Below are 24,118 nucleotides of genomic sequence, written 5' to 3'. Positions count from 1 at the left end.
CATTAAATGATCTCGGTGTCCACCATTAAATGATCTCGGTGTCCACCATTAAATGATCTCGGTGTCCACCATTAAATGATCTCGGTGTCCACCATTAAATGATCTCGGTGTCCACCATTAAATGATCTCGGTGTCCACCATTAAATGATCTTGGTGTCCACCATTAAATGATCTCGGTGTTCACCATTAAATGATCTTGGTGTCCACCATTAAATGATCTTGGTGTCCACCATTAAATGATCTCGGTGTTCACCATTAAATGATCTTGGTGTCCACCATTAAATGATCTCGGTGTCCACCATTAAATGATCTCGGTGTCCACCATTAAATGATCTTGGTGTCCACCATTAAATGATCTTGGTGTCCACCATTAAATGATCTTGGTGTCCACCATTAAATGATCTTGGTGTCCACCATTAAATGATCTCGGTGTTCACCATTAAATGATCTTGGTGTTCACCATTAAATGATCTCGGTGTCCGTCATTAAATGATCTTGGTACCCGCCATTAAATGATCTTGGTGTCCACCATTAAATGATCTAGGTGTCCACCATTAAATGATCTAGGTGTTCACCATTAAATGATCTTGGTGTTCACCATTAAATGATCTTGGTGTCCACCATTAAATGATCTTGGTGTCCACCATTAAATGATCTTGGTGTCCACCATTAAATGATCTTGGTGTCCACCATTAAATGATCTTGGTGTTCACCATTAAATGATCTAGGTGTTCACCATTAAATGATCTTGGTGTCCACCATTAAATGATCTTGGTGTCCACCATTAAATTATCTTGGTACCCACCATTAAATTATCTTGGTGTCCACCATTAAATGATCTTGGTGTCCACCATTAAAAGATCTTGGTGTCAACCATTAAAAGATCTTGGTGTCCACCATTAAATGATCTTGGTGTTCACCATTAAATGATCTCGGTGTCCGTCATTAAATGATCTTGGTGTCCACCATTGAATGATCTCGGTGTCCACCATTAAATGATCTTGATGTCCACCATTAAATGATCTTGGTGTCCACCATTAAATGATCTCGGTGTCCGTCATTAAATGATCTCGGTGTCCACCATTAAATGATCTCGGTGTCCACCATTAAATGATCTTGGTGTCCACCATTGAATGATCTTGGTGTCCGTCATTAAATGATCTCGGTGTCCACCATTAAATGATCTCGGTGTCCACCATTAAATGATCTTGGTGTCCACCATTAAATGATCTCGGTGTCCACCATTAAATGATCTCGGTGTTCACCATTAAATGATCTAGGTGTTCACCATTAAATGATCTTGGTGTCCACCATTAAATGATCTTGGTGTCCACCATTAAATGATCTTGGTGTCCACCATTAAATGATCTTGGTGTCCACCATTAAATGATCTTGGTGTCCACCATTAAATGATCTTGGTGTCCACCATTAAATGATCTCGGTGTTCACCATTAAATGATCTTGGTGTTCACCATTAAATGATCTCGGTGTCCGTCATTAAATGATCTTGGTGTCCACCATTAAATGATCTTGGTGTCCACCATTAAATGATCTTGGTGTCCACCATTAAATGATCTTGGTGTCCACCATTAAATGATCTTGGTGTCCACCATTAAATGATCTCGGTGTTCACCATTAAATGATCTTGGTGTTCACCATTAAATGATCTAGGTGTTCACCATTAAATGATCTCGGTGTCCGTCATTAAATGATCTTGGTGTCCACCATTAAATGATCTTGGTGTCCACCATTAAATGATCTTGGTGTCCACCATTAAATGATCTCGGTGTCCACCATTAAATGATCTCGGTGTTCACCATTAAATGATCTTGGTGTTCACCATTAAATGATCTCGGTGTCCGTCATTAAATGATCTTGGTGTCCACCATTAAATGATCTTGGTGTCCACCATTAAATGATCTTGGTGTCCACCATTAAATGATCTTGGTGTCCACCATTAAATGATCTTGGTGTCCACCATTAAATGATCTCGGTGTTCACCATTAAATGATCTTGGTGTTCACCATTAAATGATCTCGGTGTCCGTCATTAAATGATCTTGGTGTCCACCATTAAATGATCTTGGTGTCCACCATTAAATGATCTTGGTGTCCACCATTAAATGATCTCGGTGTCCGTCATTAAATGATCTTGGTGTCCACCATTAAATGATCTTGGTGTCCACCATTAAATGATCTTGGTGTCCACCATTAAATGATCTTGGTGTCCACCATTAAATGATCTTGGTGTCCACCATTAAATGATCTTGGTGTCCACCATTAAATGATCTTGGTGTCCTCCATTAAATGATCTTGGTACCCACCATTAAATGATCTTGGTGTCCACCATTAAATGATATTGTTGTCCGTCATTAAATGATCTTGGTGTCCACCATTAAATGATGTTGGTGTTCACCATTAAATGATCTTGGTACCCACCATTAAATGATGTTGGTGTCCACCATTAAATGATCTTGGTGTCCACCATTAAATGATCTTGGTGTCCACCATTAAATGATCTTGGTGTTCACCATTAAATGATCTCGGTGTCCACCATTAAATGATCTTGGTGTCCACCATTAAATGATCTTGGTGTCCACCATTAAATGATCTTGGTGTCCACCATTAAATGATCTTGGTGTCCACCATTAAATGATCTCGGTGTCCACCATTAAATGATCTCGGTGTTCACCATTAAATGATCTTGGTGTTCACCATTAAATGATCTCGGTGTCCGTCATTAAATGATCTTGGTGTCCACCATTAAATGATCTCGGTGTCCACCATTAAATGATCTCGGTGTCCACCATTAAATGATCTCGGTGTCCACCATTAAATGATCTCGGTGTCCACCATTAAATGATCTCGGTGTCCACCATTAAATGATCTTGGTGTCCACCATTAAATGATCTTGGTGTCCACCATTAAATGATCTCGGTGTTCACCATTAAATGATCTTGGTGTCCACCATTAAATGATCTTGGTACCCACCATTAAATGATCTTGGTGTCCACCATTAAATGATCTTGGTGTCCATCATTAAATGATCTTGGTACCAACCATTAAATGATCTTTGACCATTGAAGGAATTTCTACACCATTGCACCATTTGATGTTAATTTGATAAATTTCTACACAATGGTGTCATTTGATGAGGTCAGACAAATTTCTACACAGCAGTACCATTTGGTAGAGTAAATTAGATGAATTTTTACAATGTGGTGCCATTTCATTGCTATGATGAGCAGTGTATACGTTCCAGTATAATATCTTTACTAGTTCTATTGTAACAACCCAGGCATGGTTGGATTAGAAGTGTGAAAAGAACCAATTCAAAGGGAGACAACACTGCAGATACCAGGCAAAATTCAGACAGTAACTACCGTAAATTTGGGTATATAGTGCACACTCGTGTGTGATGTGCAGGTAAGATTTTGAGGTTCATTTTCAGGAAAAAATATGATAATACTTATCCTGATTATGAGATTTACACAGGACAGAATGTACATTTGGGATGGTAAAAATAAACACAAAACTGTGATCAGATCCGACAAATTATCTTTAATGTTGAAGTATTTTCATGTTTACCAGGAAACATCAATGTAACACATGAACATCACTATGTTCACAAATCAATTACATTTTAATCCAAGTTTTATCGAGCACATCTATGTATTTCATTATAATACACAAGTCCTGACAACACTTTATCTTTCCTAGCGACAGCAATAATTTACAATAAATATGACATTACGGGATCAGTGTCTGTCTTAACCTATAAAACAGGGGCCCATTTGTTTATGCGGACAAACAGGTTCGTCAGTTTTTAAATATAATATTTCAAACATATATCTTGACGGACCTGCAAATGTTAATACAGGCCTTGGGAGTCTTAGTCAAGGCTCGTCTGAAAACAATATAAAATCATCAGGTCCATCTTTATTTCATAAACGAACAACATCTGTCTAACTGGTCCATCCATTTGGACCACAAAAACGGCCCAGGTGATTACATTAACCAAAAATAAATATAATTTTTGATCTGTACATTACCCTATTCACTTTTGCACTTGCTGGTATCATTAGAAATTTAAGTAAGATTTTCTGCTGGATAGTCAGACTATGACATTGTGATGGCCATATTGTTCCAATGTGACTTCGGCAGAAACTAGTAATGGTAATTAATTATTTTTTGTACAGAATTAATGTTGTGTAAAAATATATGAACAGTTATTTCTGAATCATGGCTTAGTAAAACATCTTTATTTCCAAGCCTACCTGGTTTTAATCATGGCCAAAATTTGTGAAACATTACCCTGTATTTTCAAATTCTTTAATCTGATCAAGTTACCTCTTGTAGGTTATATGTAAGAAAAACAATTAAATATGAAATCATTTCAATTGTGATGTAAAATGCCATATCAGACGAAGCAAGAGAGTCTAGTACATACGAGAAAAGTCCCTAATTGACGATTCGTTCGTAACTACAAATTTAGTGGAACAGAATGTCAGGGTTATAAATAAAAACCTACGACGCCCAATCTGTAATCACTAAAGTTAAATATAGAACCAATCAAGAAGATACACAAAACTTGTTCAGTTTTAGTGATGTAGACTGACATGAGACTGGATTCTGGAACAAGGCATGAACTGGTCGGGTGGCACAGTGGTAACACACTTGCCTTTCACCTAGGCGGCCGGGGTTCCATTCCCCGATCGGACGTGAAAAGGTTTGGGGTCACCTGCCCGACCACGTGGGTTTTCCCCGGGTACTCCAGTTTCCTCCCACAGTAAGACCCCTCGCGCACTTCCATCCGGGCCAACAAGCGTGATTAATATAAGTTAATATAACTTGTCTCGCAATTGTTGTAAAATAAATAAAGTTTACATGTAAGACATAACTCTACATAGTTTAAACATCAACTGATGTATTGTACAAGTAAGATGACGATTATATGTCATCCTGACCTTTCAGGTCGGGTCAGATGACCTAATAATAATCATGGATAGCACACTTACAATTCGTGTACATATTACATTATTAATGTAATATGTACACGAATTGTCAGTGTGCTATCCAAGCCCACATCAAGATGCTTGGCCAATACGATTGATATGTTGGAGCTACAAACTGGTATAAGTAGACATTTTTTGCAGAGAGTACGGTACAAAAATATTCTTTGATATTAATATTGTAAGCTATCAAGGACAAGAAGACAGGCTTGGGGTCTTCATCTTAAAAAGGAAACCAAACACCAAACCATTTGTCAAATACCAAATCATTTGTCAAATACCAAATCAGTCTGTCAAATACCTAACCGTCTGTCAAATACCAAACCATTTGTCAAATGCAAAACCATTTGTCAAATACCAAACATTTTGTCAAACATGTCATGTATTAATAAGTAATAGAAATAATGGAGAAATAGAGAGAAACTTACTTTCTCTAGTCAGGTGGAACGTTTCAAAATGTTACTTTGTCAAATCTGAGATTCATTCAGCAATCCTTTCACCAAGAGAATATATTCATAGGAGATGGAAGGACATTTTCTTCTTTTTAATTTCTGCACTTGATTTTTCTTCAATATTCATTTATTCAAATTCATATTCTGTGGTATCAGAAACCAGAAACAGATTCTCACAATAATGTTTGGTTAAACCAAAAAGGAAACATTTTGTAGTCCAACTTAAGAAAAATATTTCTTATTGATTAATATTGCCTCTAAATCAATAACTGTTATTGAGCCTGTACAATGATATTTATGGTTTTGCTGTTAAAACTCTTGTTTGAGCAGACGGTCTCAATGCCAATGGGTATCTTTGAACTTACACTCGTAACAACATTGGACATTGGATGGTATAATAACTTCAACAGTACTTTTGGAACAGACGGTCAAAGAACAATTTATACTACGGGGGAGAGGGGGGGCCTTTTTTTAATTGTGATTTGCACCGTTATATACCGGTAGTGATAATGCTGCCAGAAATAGAGTTTACTGGTAAACCAGATATTGTGACAGTAAAATAAAGACATACAGCCATCAGTCTGGCTATTCTCATTCTTTATTATACTTCAGAAAGCCAAAACAGGATTTTTTTTATGGTTTCTATTTTAAGCATTTTTTCAGAAATTGTGTTAATTCCGCCTAGGAACATTCACTAACCCGTAAGATATTAATTACTCTTTTGTTCATGGCATGATTTTCATTACATTTCAAAGTCTGGGTCATTGAAGTCATTACATACAGTCTTCTTATAACGACAATTTGCAGATGTATAATATGTTGTCATAAATTATATTCATTGACCAATCAAATTGTGTTTAACATCTCCTGTGAATTGAATCCATGGCACGACATTGCTTCAAAGGCGGCATTTTCCATAAATAGAAAATATTAATGGTTTGAGATTGGTCTGTGGAGAAACAGGGATGAATCTATGTTTCACTATGTTGGCAAGAAAAATTGAAGTCTATACACATTCCAGATGTTTTTGTATAGGGAAGGTTTCGTCCCCAGCTTTTAAGAGAGACCATGAGTGACATGTCGTTCATAGCACATCGCTGTACGTATAACAGCATCACAGCTAAACTTCACCAAGACAAGAGACATCATTTTAACCTTCAATAAACTGTGCAGCATCATTCAAAAATATGTTATACCAGTACGGAGCACTGTCATGTCGCGTCGCGTCACACCAGTACGGAGCACTGTCATATCGCGTCGCGTCACACCAGTACGGAGCACTGTCATGTCGCGTCGCGTCACACCAGTACGGAGCACTTTCATGTCACGTCGCGTCTGGCTTGTTTAATAGGCGGAGGCATAAGGTCTCTGTCACTACCATCACTGCCTGGGGGTCGTTTATGTTCAGATTTTGTTAAATGACTCGGTAAGTGTTCCACAGCACTGAATAAAATGTCTTTTGTCACTGGTGTCTGTATACTCTGCCAAACTCCTGAAAATACATGAAATATTCAATTAATAATAATAGAAATAAGAGGTTACTATACTAATATTCCACTTCTGTACAGAATTTGCCTCGATATGCTTCCTAAAAGATGGTGCCAATTCTTCCTATACTTTATTCCTTGTAATTATTGTATTGGTGGTCTTACCCAATATTAAAATCACAAGTGTGGGGACTCCGTGAAGTTTATAGAAATCCTAATTAAAGTGGGCTTAGTCATTATTGAGTCTGAAAAAAAGCACTTCTGATACTGTAGTTAAAACAATAATTGCTACGGCTGGTTTTATTCTTCAGAGCGTTGCAGAACATAATTGTCACAATTAGACATATGTACTGGGAAACAGAATTACTGACACTAACCCATAGCTGTGTTGTAGCTGTTGGGGTGAGATTTATCGATACGCTGCCTCATGAACTTCCAGTCTTTTCCGTCCCATGAACACTCAATAATTTTACCATCTAGGTCCTTGATGTTCTTTGTATACTGAAAATAGTAGCAAGACGTCCATACAATATCACAACCATGGAGAAGTCACACAAAATACAGAACTTTGGACTACAATATACAGAATACCAACTACATAACCTTTATCACAAATACAATGTATACTTTTCTCGATGAGATCTTTTTATCTTGGTATGATATAAATGATCATACAATCAAAATATTTTAAATTCTGTAGATATCATAAAGTGTGTACAAATGGGTTTTTTTCATATTCAGTAAATGTGATGTATTATTAAAATTAATACAAATAAATCTGAATAAATTCTTGATTAAAGTATATAAATAAAGGGAGACAATTTCCTTCCATACAGATCACAGTGGGTCAGTGACTTATAGATAAGAATAATCCGAGATAATGTGTTCTGTTACTTCAGTCTACTCACCCTCATCATAGCCATCGGAGGCTCCAGTCCCAGTACATACAGATAGGCCTTGTTCTCGGCCAGCATCCTGTTGTTAAAAATAATTAACCCATGATTAATTTTATTTTCATTGTTTACATTCTCTTGTTAAGAATAATTAACTCATGATTAATTTTATTTTCATTGTTTACATTCTGTTGTTAAGAATAATTAACTTATGATTCATTTCATTTTCATTGTTTACTATCTGTTGTTGAGAATAATTAACTTATAATTCATTTTATTTTCATTGTTTACTTTCTGTTATTGAGAACAATTAACTTAAGATTCATTTCATTTTCATTGTTTACTTTCTGTTGTTGAGAACAATTAACTTATTTTTAATATTATTTTCATTTTTTATCATTGAAAGTAATCTTGAAAATGTTTATATAAACAGAGAAAACTTTGGGACAAAGTGGCCTCTAAACTAATGCTTTATTTGTGCTCATCAAACACAAGAAAAAACAATCGGCCAAGGAGGAGGCTTCACCTGATTGACTGAACTAGTGACTTTTTTATAAATATAACACACACAGTTTCACTCTGAAGAAGAGAGTGGGCATATTCGCAGAATATCTTTAACAAATCTCCACAATTTCTAATGTAAACAAGGGGCCCATAGGGCATGTATCGCTCACATGCTTCTATTACAGCTGCAGATACTAAGCTGATTACCACTATATTCAAATATAACAGTAGGCTTGGTGTATTCATTCCAGCATACTACTGGTCGATATTTAGGTCTTTGGGTCTCTTGGTTATCAAGAAGTCATTGTTTAAAGGTTCTAACACATTTGACCCCTGTAACCTTGAAAGTTGGTCAAGGTCACTAACTTGAACAAACTTGGTAGCCCTTTACTCCAGCATGCTACAGGCTCATTATCAAGTCTCTGGGCCTCTTGAATATTGAGAAGAATTTGTTTTAAGGAAACATTGATGCTGAACAGATGGATAGATTAATGGCGGACACCACATCATGTCGTAGGCTCAGGTTGGTGAAAACACGAAGTTTATTACGACAGATCTTTACGATTATGATATCATTGTGGCGGGGAAATTAGATCTATAATATCCAGGGATATGTTTATACCATTATGATATCATTGTGGCGGGGAAATTAGATCTATAATATCCAGGGATATGTTTATACCATTATGATATCATTGTGGCGGGGAAATTAGATCTATAATATCCAGGGATATGTTTATACCATTATGATATCATTGTGGCGGGGAAATTCGATCTATAATATCCAGGGATATGTTTATACCATTATGATATCATTGTGGCGGGGAAATTAGATCTATAATATCCAGGGATATGTTTATACCATTATGATATCATTGTGGCGGGGAAATTAGATCTATAATATCCAGGGATATGTTTATACCATTATGATATCATTGTGGCGGGGAAATTAGATCTATAATATCCAGGGATATGTTTATACCATTATGATATCATTGTGGCGGGGAAATTAGATCTATAATATCCAGGGATATGTTTATACCATTATGATATCATTGTGGCGGGGAAATTAGATCTATAATATCCAGGGATATGTTTATACCATTATGATATCATTGTGGCGGGGAAATTAGATCTATAATATCCAGGGATATGTTTATACCATTATGATATCATTGTGGCGGGGAAATTAGATCTATAATATCCAGGGATATGTTTATATACCATTATGATATCATTGTGGCGGGGAAATTAGATCTATAATATCCAGGGATATGTTTATACCATTATGATATCATTGTGGCGGGGAAATTAGATCTATAATATCCAGGGATATGTTTATACCATTATGATATCATTGTGGCGGGGAAATTAGATCTATAATATCCAGGGATATATTTATACCAAAGATAATGACTTACCCTTCACGTTTCTCCTTTACAACCTTCAGTTTAAAGTCGATGGAGTTTTGATCTGGAGGTTTCCATTTTAACACTTCCATGCATCGTCCCGCACAATAGGGCTGCAACACAAACATTGAAAGGTTCTTCTAGGTCACAATCAGACATGAAAAAAATTGTCTACTTACGCGTTAAGTCACAATTCAATCAGACATAAAAAGATTGTCTTCTCAACGTTAAGTCTCATTCAGACGCGAAAAATTGTCTACTTACGCAGTAAGTCACATCAGACGTGAAAATATTGTCTTCTAAGTAGTAAGTCACATTCAGATGCGAAAAATTTTCTACTTATGTGGTAAGTCACATTCAGACGCGAAAAATTGTCTTTATAATATAGACATTTAAAGTTATGTTCAATCACATTGAAAGGTAGAGAATTAATTATTTAGATAAAGTTGTACAAAATAATATCTTTGGTTAATATTGTGTCTAAATAATTAGTATGATGCTCATCTACCTATATAAGGCAATATAATATCATCTATCTATAGTGTTGGGAATCGGTTGGGGAAATCATAATCGATAATCGATTGAACACAACTTACTAATTATCGATTATATTATTGGTTACTTAACCTTTTTCTGAAAAAACCTATTTTTTTGCTTCTAGCATCACAAATGATAAGTCCTGGGATGAAACAGTATTGTTACTATCATGCATTTAATTCATCAGCATGGCTCTGTTAATTTATGTTTCCTTATTTTTAATTGATTTTACGTGTTTTCTTCTTGTCCATTGACTACTTAGTATGTATTTTACATTTGTGTTACATGTGGTACTATAAATTTGATATCTATGTTAAAACAAAATATAAATAGAGACACTGTTTATTAGTTATCAATAAAATTAATATTGAGACACTGTTGATTAGTTATCAATAAAATTAATATTGAGACACTGTTAATTAGTTATCAATAAAATTAATATTGAGACACTGTTAATTAGTTATCAATAAAATTATTATTCAACAACAAAGATATTTTAGTCCTATGTTTTTTTTTAATAGAAAATAAAATTAACATCAGAACAAGCAAGAACATAAACAAACAATTTTTCAAGATCAAGATTTGTTTGTAGCCTGACGGACATTTCACCTCTCTAGTAATAAAGTTGGTAATGTTACTGTACCGAAGGCTATGGCTAATGTTACAAAACGGAGGTCCAAAACTAACAAACTAACATAGATCTATCAACAAGCAAGAACGCCAATCTAACTTCTGGATTTTTCAAAATAATTTATGAGTAACATTTCAGCAATCGTAAAACAGATCAGACAACAGTATAAAAAAACATAAAAAGTTTTATTCAAAACGAAAGTGGAATTCCCAGTGATTTCTGCGCACTTGCCTTTATTGGCATATATTCGTCTACAGATTTTGCAATATCCAAATTTGCCTTACTTGGCCCACCTTCCTTGATTTTGTAAAACCCAAAGTGTTCCCATACCCGGGATCGGGCTTTCCCTCCCGGGTATGGATAAATAGTTTGTTTGTCGGCGTGTTCCACTGCCGTGGCATCCATTACTGAAACAGGATGTACCTTCGGATTCCCCCGTTATTTTTCATTTAAATACAGCATAGACAAAACGTACTCCGAATGTTTTCTTGACGCTCCTCACACCTCTGAGATACGTTTAGAAATGCGAGATTCCGGTGTACATTTTGGGCGATTTCTTCTATATTTTTCTATACATGGATTCAGTACAACAAGTTTTAAACTCATACGAGTTACCTCCCCTGCTATAATCGATTATTTGCTTTCATAATCGATAGTCGCTGGCGGGATATAAAGTAATTAATGATCAATTAAAATCGAGAATCGTCCCAACACTATCTATCTATATAAGGTAATATAATATCTACCTATATAAGGCAATATAATATCATTTACCTAAATAAGGCAATATAATATCATCTATCTATATATATAGGCAATATAATATCATCTATCTATATAAGGCAATATAATATCATCATTTTTATAAATCTGACGGGAAATCAGATATGATTGACAGATACATACATCGGGTACAGGCTGGAAGACTAGACCGTCCACCTCATGGCTGACTTGTTTTGAGAAATGTCCATCAAGTATCTGGGTGAGAAATCAAAAGAGACAAATGTGATTGGACGGTTACTACACAGGAGTCAGAGCAGCTTAAGGAAAATACATTAATGATAAAAGTGACAACATCTGACTACCATAGTCATCTGACTCCTTGTGATCCCTAAAAGTGACAACATCTGACTACCTTAGTTATCTGACACCTACTGATCCCTAAAAGTGACAACATCTGACTACCTTAGTCATCTGACACCTTGTGATCCCTAAAAGTGACAACATCTGACTACCTTAGTCATCTGACACCTACTGATCCCTAAAAGTGACAACATCTGACTACCTTAGTCATCTGACACCTACTGATCCCTAAAAGTGACAACATCTGACTACCTTAGTTATCTGACACCTACTGATCCCTAAAAGTGACAACATCTGACTACCTTAGTCATCTGACACCTACTGATCCCTAAAAGTGACAACATCTGACTACCTTAGTCATCTGACACCTACTGATCCCTAAAAGTGACAACATCTGACTACCTTAGTCATCTGACACCTACTGATCCCTAAAAGTGACAACATCTGACTACCTTAGTCATCTGACTCCTTGTGATCCCTAAAAGTGACAACATCTGACTACCTTAGTCATCTGACACGTACTGATCCCTAAAAGTGACAACATCTGACTACCTTAGTCATCTGACACGTACTGATCCCTAAAAGTGACAACACCTGACTACCTTAGTCATCTGACTCCTTGTGATCCCTAAAAGTGACAACATCTGACTACCTTAGTCATCTGACACCTACTGATCCCTAAAAGTGACAACATCTGACTACCTTAGTCATCTGACACGTACTGATCCCTAAAAGTGACAACATCTGACTACCTTAGTCATCTGACACCTACTGATCTCTAAAAGTGACAACATCTGACTACCTTAGTCATCTCACACCTTGTGATCCCTAAAAGTGACAACATCTGACTACCTTAGTCATCTGACACCTACTGATCCCTAAAAGTGACAACATCTGACTACCATAGTCATCTGACACGTACTGATCCCTAAAAGTGACAACATCTGACTACCTTAGTCATCTGACACGTACTGATCCCTAAAAGTGACAACATCTGACTACCTTAGTCATCTGACACCTACTGATCCCTAAAAGTGACAACATCTGACTACCTTAGTCATCTCACACCTTGTGATCCCTAAAAGTGACAACATCTGACGACCTTAGTCATCTGACACCTACTGATCCCTAAAAGTGACAACATCTGACTACCTTAGTCATCTGACACGTACTGATCCCTAAAAGTGACAACATCTGACTACCTTAGTCATCTGACACGTACTGATCCCTAAAAGTGACAACATCTGACTACCTTAGTCATCTGACACGTACTGATCCCTAAAAGTGACAACATCTGACTACCATAGTCATCTGACACGTACTGATCCCTAAAAGTGACAACATCTGACTACCTTAGTCATCTGACACGTACTGATCCCTAAAAGTGACAACATCTGACTACCTTAGTCATCTGACACCTACTGATCCCTAAAAGTGACAACATCTGACTACCTTAGTCATCTCACACCTTGTGATCCCTAAAAGTGACAACATCTGACGACCTTAGTCATCTGACACCTACTGATCCCTAAAAGTGACAACATCTGACTACCTTAGTCATCTGACACGTACTGATCCCTAAAAGTGACAACATCTGACTACCTTAGTCATCTGACACGTACTGATCCCTAAAAGTGACAACATCTGACTACCTTAGTCATCTGACACCTACTGATCCCTAAAAGTGACAACATCTGACTACCTTAGTCATCTGACACCTTGTGATCCCTAAAAGTGACAACATCTGACTACCTTAGTCATCTGACACCTTGTGATCCCTAAAAGTGACAACATCTGACTACCTTAGTCATCTCACACCTTGTGATCCCTAAAAGTGACAACATCTGACGACCTTAGTCATCTGACACCTACTGATCCCTAAAAGTGACAACATCTGACTACCTTAGTCATCTGACACCTACTGATCCCTAAAAGTGACAACATCTGACTACCTTAGTCATCTGACACGTACTGATCCCTAAAAGTGACAACATCTGACTACCTTAGTCATCTGACACGTACTGATCCCTAAAAGTGACAACATCTGACTACCATAGTCATCTGACACGTACTGATCCCTAAAAGTGACAACATCTGACTACCTTAGTCATCTGACACCTACTGATCCCTAAAAGTGACAACATCTGACTACCTTAGTCATCTGACACCTTGTGATCCCTAAAAGTGACAACATCTGACTACCTTAGTCATCTGACACGTACTGATCCCTAAAAGTGACAACATCTGACTACCTTAGTCATCTGACACCTTGTGATCCCTAAAAGTGACAACATCTGACTACCTTAGTCATCTGACACCTTGTGATCCCTAAAAGTGACAACATCTGACTACCTTAGTCATCTGACACGTACTGATCCCTAAAAGTGACAACATCTGACAACCTTAGTCATCTGACACGTACTGATCCCTAAAAGTGACAACATCTGACTACCTTAGTCATCTGATACCTACTGATCCCTAAAAGTGACAACATCTGACTACCTTAGTCATCTGACACCTTGTGATCCCTAAAAGGGACAACATCTGACTACCTTAGTCATCTGACACCTTGTGATCCCTAAAAGTGACAACATCTGACTACCTTAGTTATCTGACACCTACTGATCCCTAAAAGTGACAACATCTGACTACCTTAGTCATCTGACACCTACTGATCCCTAAAAGTGACAACATCTGACTACCTTAGTCATCTGACACCTACTGATCCCTAAAAGTGACAACATCTGACTACCTTAGTCATCTGACACCTACTGATCCCTAAAAGTGACAACATCTGACTACCTTAGTCATCTGACTCCTTGTGATCCCTAAAAGTGACAACATCTGACTACCTTAGTCATCTGACACGTACTGATCCCTAAAAGTGACAACATCTGACTACCTTAGTCATCTGACACGTACTGATCCCTAAAAGTGACAACATCTGACTACCTTAGTCATCTGACACGTACTGATCCCTAAAAGTGACAACATCTGACTACCTTAGTCATCTGACACCTACTGATCTCTAAAAGTGACAACATCTGACTACCTTAGTCATCTCACACCTTGTGATCCCTAAAAGTGACAACATCTGACTACCTTAGTCATCTGACACCTACTGATCCCTAAAAGTGACAACATCTGACTACCATAGTCATCTGACACGTACTGATCCCTAAAAGTGACAACATCTGACTACCTTAGTCATCTGACACGTACTGATCCCTAAAAGTGACAACATCTGACTACCTTAGTCATCTGACACCTACTGATCCCTAAAAGTGACAACATCTGACTACCTTAGTCATCTCACACCTTGTGATCCCTAAAAGTGACAACATCTGACGACCTTAGTCATCTGACACCTACTGATCCCTAAAAGTGACAACATCTGACTACCTTAGTCATCTGACACGTACTGATCCCTAAAAGTGACAACATCTGACTACCTTAGTCATCTGACACGTACTGATCCCTAAAAGTGACAACATCTGACTACCTTAGTCATCTGACACGTACTGATCCCTAAAAGTGACAACATCTGACTACCATAGTCATCTGACGCGTACTGATCCCTAAAAGTGACAACATCTGACTACCTTAGTCATCTGACACGTACTGATCCCTAAAAGTGACAACATCTGACTACCTTAGTCATCTGACACCTACTGATCCCTAAAAGTGACAACATCTGACTACCTTAGTCATCTCACACCTTGTGATCCCTAAAAGTGACAACATCTGACGACCTTAGTCATCTGACACCTACTGATCCCTAAAAGTGACAACATCTGACTACCTTAGTCATCTGACACGTACTGATCCCTAAAAGTGACAACATCTGACTACCTTAGTCATCTGACACGTACTGATCCCTAAAAGTGACAACATCTGACTACCTTAGTCATCTGACACGTACTGATCCCTAAAAGTGACAACATCTGACTACCTTAGTCATCTGACACCTACTGATCCCTAAAAGTGACAACATCTGACTACCTTAGTCATCTGACACCTTGTGATCCCTAAAAGTGACAACATCTGACTACCTTAGTCATCTGACACCTTGTGATCCCTAAAAGTGACAACATCTGACTACCTTAGTCATCTGACACCTACTGATCCCTAAAAGTGACAACATCTGACTACCTTAGTCATCTGACATGTACCAATCCCTAAAAGTGACAACATCTGACTACCTTAGTTATCTGACACCTACTGATCCCTAAAAGTGACAACATCTGACGACCTTAGTCATCTGACACCTACTGATCCCTAAAAGTGACAACATCTGACTACCTTAGTCATCTGACACCTCGTGATCCCTAAAAGTGACAACATCTGACTACCTTAGTCATCTGACACGTACTGATCCCTAAAGGTGACAACATCTGACTACCTTAGTCATTTGACACCTACTGATCCCTAAAAGTGACAACATCTGACTACCTTAGTTATCTGACACGTACTGATCCCTAAAAGTGACAACATCTGACTACCTTAGTCATCTGACACCTACTGATCCCTAAAAGTGACAACATCTGACTACCTTAGTCATCTGACACCTACTGATCCCTAAAAGTGACAACATCTGACTACCTTAGTCATCTGACACCTACTGATCCCTAAAAGTGACAACATCTGACTACCTTAGTCATCTGACACCTACTGATCCCTAAAAGTGACAACATCTGACTACCTTAGTCATCTGACACGTACTGATCCCTAAAAGTGACAACATCTGACTACCTTAGTCATCTGACACCTTGTGATCCCTAAAAGTGACAACATCTGACTACCTTAGTCATCTGACACCTTGTGATCCCTAAAAGTGACAACATCTGACTACCTTAGTCATCTGACACGTACTGATCCCTAAAAGTGACAACATCTGACTACCTTAGTCATCTGATACCTACTGATCCCTAAAAGTGACAACATCTGACTACCTTAGTCATCTGACACCTTGTGATCCCTAAAAGGGACAACATCTGACTACCTTAGTCATCTGACACCTTGTGATCCCTAAAAGTGACAACATCTGACTACCTTAGTCATCTGATACCTACTGATCCCTAAAAGTGACAACATCTGACTACCTTAGTCATCTGACACCTTGTGATCCCTAAAAGGGACAACATCTGACTACCTTAGTCATCTGACACCTTGTGATCCCTAAAAGTGACAACATCTGACTACCTTAGTCATCTGATACCTACTGATCCCTAAAAGTGACAACATCTGACTACCTTAGTCATCTGATACGTACTGATCCCTAAAAGTGACAACATCTGACTACCTTAGTCATCTGATACCTACTGATCCCTAAAAGTGACAACATCTGACTACCTTAGTCATCTGACACGTACTGATCCCTAAAAGTGACAACATCTGACTACCTTAGTTATCTGACACCTACTGATCCCTAAAAGTGACAACATCTGACAACCTTAGTCATCTGACACGTACTGATCCCTAAAAGTGACAACATCTGACTACCTTAGTCATCTGATACCTACTGATCCCTAAAAGTGACAACATCTGACTACCTTAGTCATCTGACACATACTGATCCCTAAAAGTGACAACATCTGACTACCTTAGTTATCTGACACCTACTGATCCCTAAAAGTGACAACATCTGACTACCTTAGTCATCTGACACGTACTGATCCCTAAAAGTGACAACATCTGACTACCTTAGTCATCTGACACGTACTGATCCCTAAAAGTGACAACATCTGACTACCTTAGTCATCTGACACCTACTGATCCCTAAAAGTGACAACATCTGACTACCTTAGTTATCTGACACCTTGTGATCCCTAAAAGTGACAACATCTGACTACCTTAGTCATCTGACACCTACTGATCCCTAAAAGTGACAACATCTGACTACCTTAGTCATCTGATACCTACTGATCCCTAAAAGTGACAACATCTGACTACCTTAGTCATCTCACACCTTGGCAGACCATATTATATATCTGCATAAAAGAACCCTGTCCACAAATAAGCCCCCATCATATTTGAAGAATCATCACTTTTAGAATAATAATCTTAAAGTGGTTACCATATAAGCCCTTATTTAATACTTTTATACTCATGGAGGGGGCTTATTTGAGGATATACACAAGGGGAGGGGGCTTATATGAGGATATACAAGGGGAGGGGGTTTATTTGAGGATATACAAGGGGAGGGGGCTTATTTGAGGATATACATACGGGGAGGGGGCTTATTTTAGGTTACACAAGGGGAGGGGGCTTATTTGGGGATATACAAGGGGAGGGGTTTATTTGAGGTTACACTAGGGGAGGGGGCTTATTGGAGGATATACAAGGGGAGGGGGCTTATTTGAGGATATACAAGGGGAGGGGTTTATTAAAGGATAATTACTGTAGAAAACGGTTACACTAGGGGAGGGGGGCTTATTTTAGGATAAATACAGTAAATCCTAAATATTCTGGAATTGAAGAATAAACACTCAAAAAGCATTAATTATCTTTATAACTAGACTTTCCCCTGTAAAGTCTGGTGTTAACTTACCTTCCTACACACAGTGACATCCCAGAAAGGTTTCGCCCGGATACTGAAGGGCTCCTTATTCTTGTCTAACTGCCCTTGAGCCATTTTTGCGTAACGTGGACCAATGATTTCCTTCTCTATACAGTGTAATCGGGTATTAAAACTCGTCTTTCCAACCTCATTTCCCTACAAACAGGAATGTTAGCCATTAGTCTTACAATTAACTAACAAATCCCAATGCACTGATTTTTTTTCATTAAAATGTTCTTCTATAATTATATTCATATTACCAGTATAAGGACTGGATATGATAGATAGATATATCAATAAAACCAATCTAATAAATCAATATTCAAACTTTCTAAACATTGATATTTCGATGTACATAAAACTCTTATATCTGGATAAAAAGGTTATCAAAAGAAACCCGAAAAACTCACAATATCATACACTCACACCCATAGAGATACAGCCTTACCTCAAATTTCACAATATCATACACTCACACCCATAGATATACACTGTTACCTCAAATTTCACAATATCATACACTCACACCCATAGATATACAACCCTTACCTCAAATTTCACAATATCATACACTCACACCCATAGAGATACAGCCTTACCTCAAATTTCACAATATCATACACTCACACCCATAGATATACAACCCTTACCTCAAATTTCACAATATCATACACTCACACCCATAGATATACAACCCTTACCTCAAATTTCACAATATCATACACTCACACCCATAGATATACAACCCTTACCTCAAATTTCACAATATCATACACTCACACCCATAGATATACAACCCTTACCTCAAATTTCACAATATCATACACTCACACCCATAGATATACAACCCTTACCTCAAATTTCACAATATCATACACTCACACCCATAGATATACACTGTTACCTCAAATTTCACAATATCATACACTCACACCCATAGATATACAACCCTTACCTCAAATTTCACAATATCATACACTCACACTCATAGATATACACTGTTACCTCAAATTTCACAATATCATACACTCACACCCATAGATATACAACCCTTACCTCAAATTTCACAATATCATACACTCACACCCATAGATATACAACCCTTACCTCAAATTTCACAATATCATACACTCACACCCATAGATATACAACCCTTACCTCAAATTTCACAATATCATACACTCACACCCACAATATCATACACTCACACCCATAGATATACACTGTTACCTCAAATTTCACAATATCATACACCAGGTATCTTGGGACGGTCCTCCCATCAATCTTGTCTAATATCATTTCCTGAATAAAAAAAAACAACACAGTTATATTAGAACAAAATTTGTCTACACTAAATACCAACTTTATGCATAATGATACCTGATAAGATTCTCAATTTGAAACACTGACAGGTGTTGGTCAAAGCTTCAACGGAAGTTAATGAATTATAAACTGAAAGCTAAATATGAAATAATTTGTGTTTAAAGACTTTGAATGGAAGTTACAGCATCTTTTATGCAAATTTAAAAGAGAGTCAGTAGAATACACTTACCCCGTCCTGATACAATACCATACATCGACTGGGGAGAGAGTCGGTAGAATACACTTACCCCGTCCTGATACAATACCATACATCGACTGGGGAGAGAGTCGGTAGAATACACTTACCCCGTCCTGATACAATACCAGACATCGACTGGGGAGAGAGTCGGTAGAATACACTTACCCCGTCCTGATACAATACCACACATCGACTGGGGAGAGAGTCGGTAGAATACACTTACCCCGTCCTGATACAATACCATACATCGACTGGGGAGAGAGTCGGTAGAATACACTTAACCCGTCCTGATACAATACCATACATCGACTGGGGAGAGAGTCGGTAGAATACACTTACCCCGTCCTGATACAATACCATACATCGACTGGGGAGAGAGCCGGTAGAATACACTTACCCCGTCCAGCAGACTGTCTTTGATGCTCATCTTCGGGTCTTTTCGGCGTGGAAACTCGAGATTCGGAACATGAAATACGGTATTGTCTCGGTCAAACATAAACACCTCATTCTTCCCGTCTATCAGCATCATGTATCTGTATTTAAGTTAGAACAGTTGATAAAAACTTCTGTATAAAATTGTTACCAAGTTTACACTGTAAATAGCCAGTGGGAAGATCCACCTCGCACTTAAAGATAAAAATTCTCTTTATTTGGCAAGATTTTAACACATTTGACCCCTGTGAAAGAAAGTCAAGGTCATTGAATTGAACAAACTTTGTAGCCCTCCATCCCACCATACTACTGGCCCAATATCATGGCCTGGGCCTCTTGGTTACTGAGAAGAATCAAAATGTAAATTGTTGGTGACGGACAACAGTCAAAGCTGGACAAAAGGCAATCACAATAGGTCATTTGATTACAATATACTTGGTTACCTCAAATACTTGAGAAATTTTTCTTGACCCCATTGACTTCAAGATGACTGCTTCAACTGTTTAACTTTTAATTATCAAACTCTGAACTCTGCTAAATACCTTGTTCCGTCAGCCTTCCAGCTGACTTTGTATGGCTTTTTCTGGACAAATGCCAGGTTTTTTATATCCATGGAAACCGGCTGTGAACCAGGAAAGCCAGAACTGAAAATAGAATAATAACAATGGTGCGATGTTGATTTTTAATATACTAATATCAGATATCATATCACATACAATAGAGTAGTCTTAATATAGACTAATATTTATCAGACAGAAATGTGATAAACTGTATACACAGCAAAAAAAGATCTGACCCCTGACCCGTATATACGAGATCTGACCCCTGACCCGTATATACGAGATCTGACCCCTGACCCGTATACGAGATCCAACTCCTGAACCGTACACAAGAGATCTGACCATTACATGTAATCCTTGATTTTTTTTCTCTGAAATTTGACCCTTGAACCTTATTTGTGAGATCTGCACTCTTTCCTGTTACTGTAAGACCCTTACCTGTTACTGTAAGACCCTTACCTGTTACTGTAGGACCCTTACCTGTCCTGTTACTGTAAGACCCTTACCTGTCCTGTTACTGTAAGACCCTTACCTGTTACTGTAAGACCCTTACCTGTCCTGTTACTGTAAGACCCTTACCTGTAACTGTAAGACCCTTACCTGTCCTGTTACTGTAAGACCCTTACCTGTTACTGTAAGACCCTTACCTGTCCTGTTACTGTAAGACCCTTACCTTTCCTGTTACTGTAAGACCCTTACCTTTCCTGTTACTGTAAGACCCTTACCTGTCCTGTTACTGTAAGACCCTTACCTGTCCTGTTACTGTAAGACCCTTACCTTACCTGTTACTGTAAGACCCTTACCTTTCCTGTTACTGTAAGACCCTTACCTGTCCTGTTACTGTAAGACCCTTACCTTTCCTGTTACTGTAAGACCCTTACCTGTGCTGTTACTGTAAGACCCTTACCTGTGCTGTTACTGTAAGACCCTTACCTGTGCTGTTACTGTAAGACCCTTACCTGTGCTGTTACTGTAAGACCCTTACCTGTGCTGTTACTGTAAGACCCTTACCTGTGCTGTTACTGTAAGACCCTTACCTGTTACTGTAAGACCCTTTCCTGTTACTGTAAGACCCTTACCTTTTCTGTTACTGTAAGACCCTTACCTGTTACTGTAAGACCCTTACCTATTACTGTAAGACCCTTACCTTTCCTGTTACTGTAAGACCCTTACCTGTTACTGTAAGACCCTTACCTATTACTGTAAGACCCTTACCTTTCCTGTTACTGTAAGACCCTTACCTGTTACTGTAAGACCCTAACCTGTTACTGTAAGACCCTTACCTGTTACTGTAAGACCCTTACCTGTTACTGTAAGACCCTTACCTTTCCTGTTACTGTAAGACCCTTACCTTTCCTGTTACTGTAAGACCCTTACCTGTTACTGTAAGACCCTTACCTTTCCTGTTACTGTAAGACCCTTACCTGTTACTGTAAGACCCTTACCTTTCCTGTTACTGTAAGACCCTTACCTGTTACTGTAAGACCCTTACCTGTCCTGTTACTGTAAGACCCTTACCTGTCCTGTTACTGTAAGACCCTTACCTGTCCTGTTACTGTAAGACCCTTACCTTTCCTGTTACTGTAAGACCCTTACCTGTTACTGTAAGACCCTTACCTTTCCTGTTACTGTAAGACCCTTACCTATTACTGTAAGACCCTTACCTTTCCTGTTACTGTAAGACCCTTACCTTTCCTGTTACTGTAAGACCCTTACCTTACCTGTTACTGTAAGACCCTTACCTGTCCTGTTACTGTAAGACCCTTACCTTTCCTGTTACTGTAAGACCCTTACCTTTCCTGTTACTGTAAGACCCTTACCTTTCCTGTTACTGTAAGACCCTTACCTTTCCTGTTACTGTAAGACCCTTACCTTACCTGTTACTGTAAGACCCTTACCTTACCTGTTACTGTAAGACCCTTACCTGTCCTGTTACTGTAAGACCCTTACCTGTCCTGTTACTGTAAGACCCTTACCTGTCCTGTTACTGTAAGACCCTTACCTGTCCTGTTACTGTAAGACCCTTACCTGTTACTGTAAGACCCTTACCTTTCCTGTTACTGTAAGACCCTTACCTGTGCTGTTACTGTAAGACCCTTACCTGTTACTGTAAGACCCTTACCTGTTACTGTAAGACCCTTACCTTTCCTGTTACTGTAAGACCCTTACCTTTCCTGTTACTGTAAGACCCTTACCTGTCCTGTTACTGTAAGACCCTTACCTGTCCTGTTACTGTAAGACCCTTACCTGTTACTGTAAGACCCTTTCCTGTTACTGTAAGACCCTTACCTGTCCTGTTACTGTAAGACCCTTACCTTTCCTGTTACTGTAAGACCCTTACCTTTCCTGTTACTGTAAGACCCTTACCTTTCCCGTTACTGTAAGACCCTTACCTGTTGCTGTAAGACCCTTACCTTTCCTGTTACTGTAAGACCCTTACCTGTTACTGTAAGACCCTTACCTTTCCTGTTACTGTAAGACCCTTACCTTTCCTGTTACTGTAAGACCCTTACCTGTTACTGTTACTGTAAGACCCTTACCTGTTACTGTAAGACACTTACCTGTCCTGTTACTGTAAGACACTTACCTGTTACTGTAAGACCCTTTCCTGTTACTGTAAGACCCTTACCTTTCCCGTTACTGTAAGACCCTTACCTGTTGCTGTAAGACCCTTACCTTTCCTGTTACTGTAAGACCCTTACCTGTTACTGTAAGACCCTTACCTGTCCTGCTACTGTAAGACCCTTACCTTTCCTGTTACTGTAAGACCCTTACCTGTTGCTGTAAGACCCTTACCTTTCCTGTTACTGTAAGACCCTTACCTGTCCTGTTACTGTAAGACCCTTACCTGTCCTGTTACTGTAAGACCCTTACCTTTCCTGTTACTGTAAGACCCTTACCTTTCCTGTTACTGTAAGACCCTTACCTGTTACTGTAAGACCCTTACCTGTCCTGTTACTGTAAGACCCTTACCTTTCCTGTTACTGTAAGACCCTTAC

General features: G+C 38.3%; 1 protein-coding gene across 5 annotated transcripts in view; it reads right to left on the bottom strand.

Annotated features, from left to right (window-relative positions):
- Positions 1-3,540: 3,540 nt before the first annotated feature.
- The window catches only part of LOC117316469 (mRNA-capping enzyme-like), a 33,766-nt gene continuing 13,188 nt past the window's right edge, over positions 3,541-24,118 (bottom strand). For all 5 annotated transcript variants that reach the window (XM_033871073.1, XM_033871071.1, XM_033871072.1 and 2 more), the window contains 9 exons: positions 21,102-21,203; positions 20,525-20,660; positions 19,797-19,868; positions 18,558-18,722; positions 11,831-11,902; positions 9,769-9,869; positions 7,859-7,925; positions 7,328-7,451; positions 3,541-6,955 (listed from right to left, as the gene is read on the bottom strand). In XM_033871073.1, the coding sequence (XP_033726964.1) occupies positions 6,783-6,955; positions 7,328-7,451; positions 7,859-7,925; positions 9,769-9,869; positions 11,831-11,902; positions 18,558-18,722; positions 19,797-19,868; positions 20,525-20,660; positions 21,102-21,203 (1,012 nt within the window). In that variant the 3' untranslated portion in view covers positions 3,541-6,782. The remainder of the gene's footprint in view (positions 6,956-7,327; positions 7,452-7,858; positions 7,926-9,768; positions 9,870-11,830; positions 11,903-18,557; positions 18,723-19,796; positions 19,869-20,524; positions 20,661-21,101; positions 21,204-24,118) is intronic.

This window comes from Pecten maximus, chromosome 18 (genome assembly GCF_902652985.1).
Source record: "Pecten maximus chromosome 18, xPecMax1.1, whole genome shotgun sequence".
Lineage (NCBI taxonomy): Eukaryota > Metazoa > Mollusca > Bivalvia > Pectinida > Pectinidae > Pecten > Pecten maximus.
The sequence above is the reverse complement of the archived record's forward strand: the minus strand, read 5'-3'. Positions and strand labels throughout refer to the sequence as shown.